The 4030-nt window shown below is 34.8% G+C and overlaps 1 protein-coding gene across 1 annotated transcript; it reads left to right on the top strand.

Moving 5' to 3' along the window:
* The first annotated feature begins 2430 nt into the window (after positions 1–2430).
* Positions 2431–3351, top strand: LOC133792077 (fasciclin-like arabinogalactan protein 12). The gene is made up of 2 exons (XM_062229984.1): positions 2431–2710; positions 2806–3351. Exons 1-2 carry the CDS (start codon positions 2431–2433, stop codon positions 3312–3314), a joined length of 789 nt encoding a protein of 262 aa, XP_062085968.1. The 3' UTR covers positions 3315–3351.
* The last annotated feature ends 679 nt before the right edge of the window (positions 3352–4030 follow it).

Raw genomic sequence — 4030 nt, 5'->3', positions numbered from 1 at the left:
GGCATTCTAAATTATGAAGGACTACCAAAGTTGCAAAATGTTCTTTTGTTTGATGGACTTAAAACTAATCTAATTAGTATAAGTCAAATTTGTGACCAAAACTTGTTTGTAAATTTTTCTCATGATAATTGTTTTGTGCTTGACCAAAATGGAAATTGTGTTTTGAAGGGTTATAAATATATTGACAATTGTTACACATTATCTCAATCACACAGTTGTCACACAAACACAAGGAGTGATACTGATTTGTGTCATGAAAAACATGGTCATGTGGTGTTTGAAAATTTGAGAAAAATTGGAAGTATGAGTCATGTTCATGATTTATCGAATTTAGGTAAATGTGAACCATATCGATTGGGAAAACATTTGAAAATTTCCCATGAAAAATGTTTCAATGTTGGAGTGTGTGCTCACTTCCAAGGGAACCCCATGGAGTCTCATGTGACTGATGTAAAAAGAATTATTCGTTAAATCAATAATACTCTTGATTTAGGCATTTGGTACTCCAAAGAAACAAATTATAACCTTGTGTGTTATGGCGATGCAGATTGGGTAGGAAACACTGAAGATCGCAAAAGTACAAGTGGTGGTTGTTTTTACTTAAGAAACATTTTGGTCTCCTGGTATAGTAAAAAATAAAAATCCATCTCCTTGTCAATAGCTGAAGCTGAGTACATTGCTGCTGGAAGCTGTTATACACAACTTTTGTGGATGAAACAAATGTTGGCAGACTATGGGTTTGATATTAAAACTTTAACCATTTTTTGTGATAAAACAAGTGCTATTAATATCTCCAAAAATCATGTACAGCACTCTCGCACCAAACATATTGACATTCGTCATCATTTTATTAGGGAACTTGTTGAAAACAAAACATTGATTTTAGAATATGTTGAGACTAACAAACAAATTGCATATATTTTTACTAAAGCTTTAGACACGGTCAGATTTGATTCCCTCAAGAAATCCTTGGGGGTTTGTTTAATTTTAAATTGCCAATAAATTGATTATCTTGCCTTGCATATGTGTTTGTGTAAATCTCTTGTCCTGTTTGGAAGAAAATTGATGAGCATATTTTTTGTATTTTAGAAAATGATCGTTATAAGTCCTATACTTTGGAATAAAAAACCATGTTTGAAAAATTATAGACCATCCAATTTATATTTGATCAAATCATTATGTTTGTATGAGCATTCCTCAATTTAGTTTCTTTTTCAGGCTCCATTTTGGAAAAGAGCTACCTATACTGATGTGTGAAAGTTGACACTGAGTAAGTTGGTACCAGGTAATTAGCAATTATATTGGAGGATACTCTACCAGTGTAAAGGGCTACCATCAGTATAAGAGTAATAGCATCCATTATGGTTACAATTTGAAAAAGGCTAAAATCGCAAAATATGGGCAATGACCCTAGCTTTAAAAGGCCAAAAAAGAAACGCCAAATTGATTACACATGCACACACACATGCCTGTTGACTAGACTGTGTAAGATGGCTGTAAGACTGATACATATAATGAATTGATTCAAATATATCTTGTGATTGGTATATTTTTCGAATTATGGTCACTCAGTATTTGAATTATAACTTATTTATATAATTTGTGAAAAATATTGTTATCTTGTTTCTTTTGAACAGGATTTGGCATTTACATGGACACATATGTTATGGCAATTTACACTATATTTTCGGCAATTTTGTAATAAAATAAAATTAAAAAAATTTGGTAAAATAAAATCATCATTCTCAAATTCAATCGGTTCCACACCCAAAAGTTCCGTCATGGATCTGGTTTTCCAAACACCATCAAAAGAAGATGGTCCTTTCTTTTTCTTCTTCTCCCCTGAGCTTTCGCCTTCCCCTGAACCCTCTTTTGCCATTGCACCAGCCAGAAGCTGAGAGAGAAAAGCTTCAGACGAAAACCCCTTGTTTCCGTACTAAACTATTTTTAGAAGGTAGTGTTTGATTTGATTTTATTATTATTATAAAAAAAATTGAGGAGTTTATATAGAAATAAGTGGAAAGATAAAAAAGATGAAGGTATGGAAACACCCGTTGTATTATTTTTAGCTATATGAAAGTGATAGCGTGGTAATGAATAATACAATTAATAATATAATAGCCTCACATTTTTTTTTGGCGCAAGCAAACAATAAATTGGTAACAGCATGATAGTAGCATTCCCTCTATAGCTAGCTCCCACTTTAGTGATATTACACCCTTTTATTTAATTTATTAATGATAATAACATTGCAAGCTTTATTTCTATCCTAAACATATATGAGCTATATAGTAGTAATATAAAAACCCACATCCTTACATTGAAGTTTATCATTAATTACCATTTTCTATCAACGTTATTCTTTATAGCAAAGAAGTCAGGATATATATATACATTACTTAAAAATTTACATATAAAGCACTTAAAACCATGACGAAAAGTCAGGCTTTGATCTCCTTTTCATGCCTAATCGTCTTCCTTTTCTATCACTGCACTGCAACATTAGCTCAGTCATCATCGTCGCCACCTGCCCAGGCACCATCCACATCTAAGAATCATCCTTCATCTCTATCCCCAGCTCAATCACCGGATCAGCCACTAGTCCAAGCGCCGCCAGCAGCCAAATCTAGGAGAAGAGCACAACCCACCAACGTTACAGAAATCCTCGACAAAGCCGATGGCTTCAGCGTCTTCATTCGCCTCCTAACTGGCACTGACGTCATCACTCCGATCGAAAATGATCTGAACGTTTCTAACACCGTCACCATTTTGGCTCCAACCAATGGAGGATTCTCAGCTCTTAAGGCTGTAACTCTCAACTCTCTCCCCAACAAAAAGTCCAACTGGTTAAATACCACGTCCTCCCAACCTTCGTAGCCCTACAGAACTTCCAAACCCTAACTAACCCGGTTCGCGCTCAAGCCAGCAACACTCGTGACTTCCCATTAAACATTATTACTGACGGAAATGCTGTCAACATATCAACTGGTGTTGTCAACACAACCATATTTGGAACGGTTTACTCAGATAACCAGCTGGCTATCTATCGGGTCGATAGGGTGTTGCTTCCTATTAAAATTTTCGCTCCTAAGGTGAGCTCACCGGCTCCGACACCGGTCGCGTTAAAGCCTAACATGCAGGCTTCTTCTTCGTCGTCACCATCATCGATAGCATCAGCATCGTCTGGATCACCGTCGCAGTCGTTAAAACCATCTTCAGCATCTACATCATCGTCACCGACAACATCGGTGAACCAGTTGCCACAGTGGATACATCTGGTGTTCTTCAGCCTACCGGAACTAGTGGGTTGTTAATCTCCGTTGGGCTGGCTGCTGTTGCTTTGTTGTTATGATCGGAGTTACATCCAACTATTGATTTTGAATAATATTGGTCCTTTTCTTTGTGTATGACCACTAATTAGTACCTTTGTGTGCGTATATGATATATTTATTATTATGTTATATATTTTGTATGTTTGCTGGTCCATTAATTCTGTATCCTTATAATTAACTTATGTATTGAGGTATACAACATTCCACATTCAAATTCTGTTTTTAATAATTACTAAATTAATTAATTAAGGTGGAGAATATTAATTAAATTCTGAAATAGATTTTAGATGTGTCATGACAGAATACGAACTTGTCACGACAGAAATTAAACACAATAAAAAATATGTAAAAACAATAAAGAACACAATGAATTTTTACAAGGTTCAAAAACTCTTTCGGATAACCTACTTCTTGGAACCACATCGAGAGAATAAAACCAATTAATAAAAAATCACAAGTACAAAATATTGACTTAAACAAAACAAAATTCTCTCTTGAGATATGTTATAACTTTGTTGTACTTCTATTCACTAATCTGATTCTGATTGAAACGCTCAACCACTTGAACTCTCTTTAATGACCAGCGAGTGCTTGCATCCTCCCAACACAAGCCTTGTAAAAATCATCTCCCGAAGACTATAAAAATTTTGTTCAAATTACAACATTTATTAATTCATGAAAGTGATATAAACTCACCA

Source organism: Humulus lupulus, chromosome 7 (assembly GCF_963169125.1).
Source record: "Humulus lupulus chromosome 7, drHumLupu1.1, whole genome shotgun sequence".
Taxonomy (NCBI): domain Eukaryota; kingdom Viridiplantae; phylum Streptophyta; class Magnoliopsida; order Rosales; family Cannabaceae; genus Humulus; species Humulus lupulus.
This window is presented reverse-complemented; position numbering and strand designations above follow the sequence as displayed.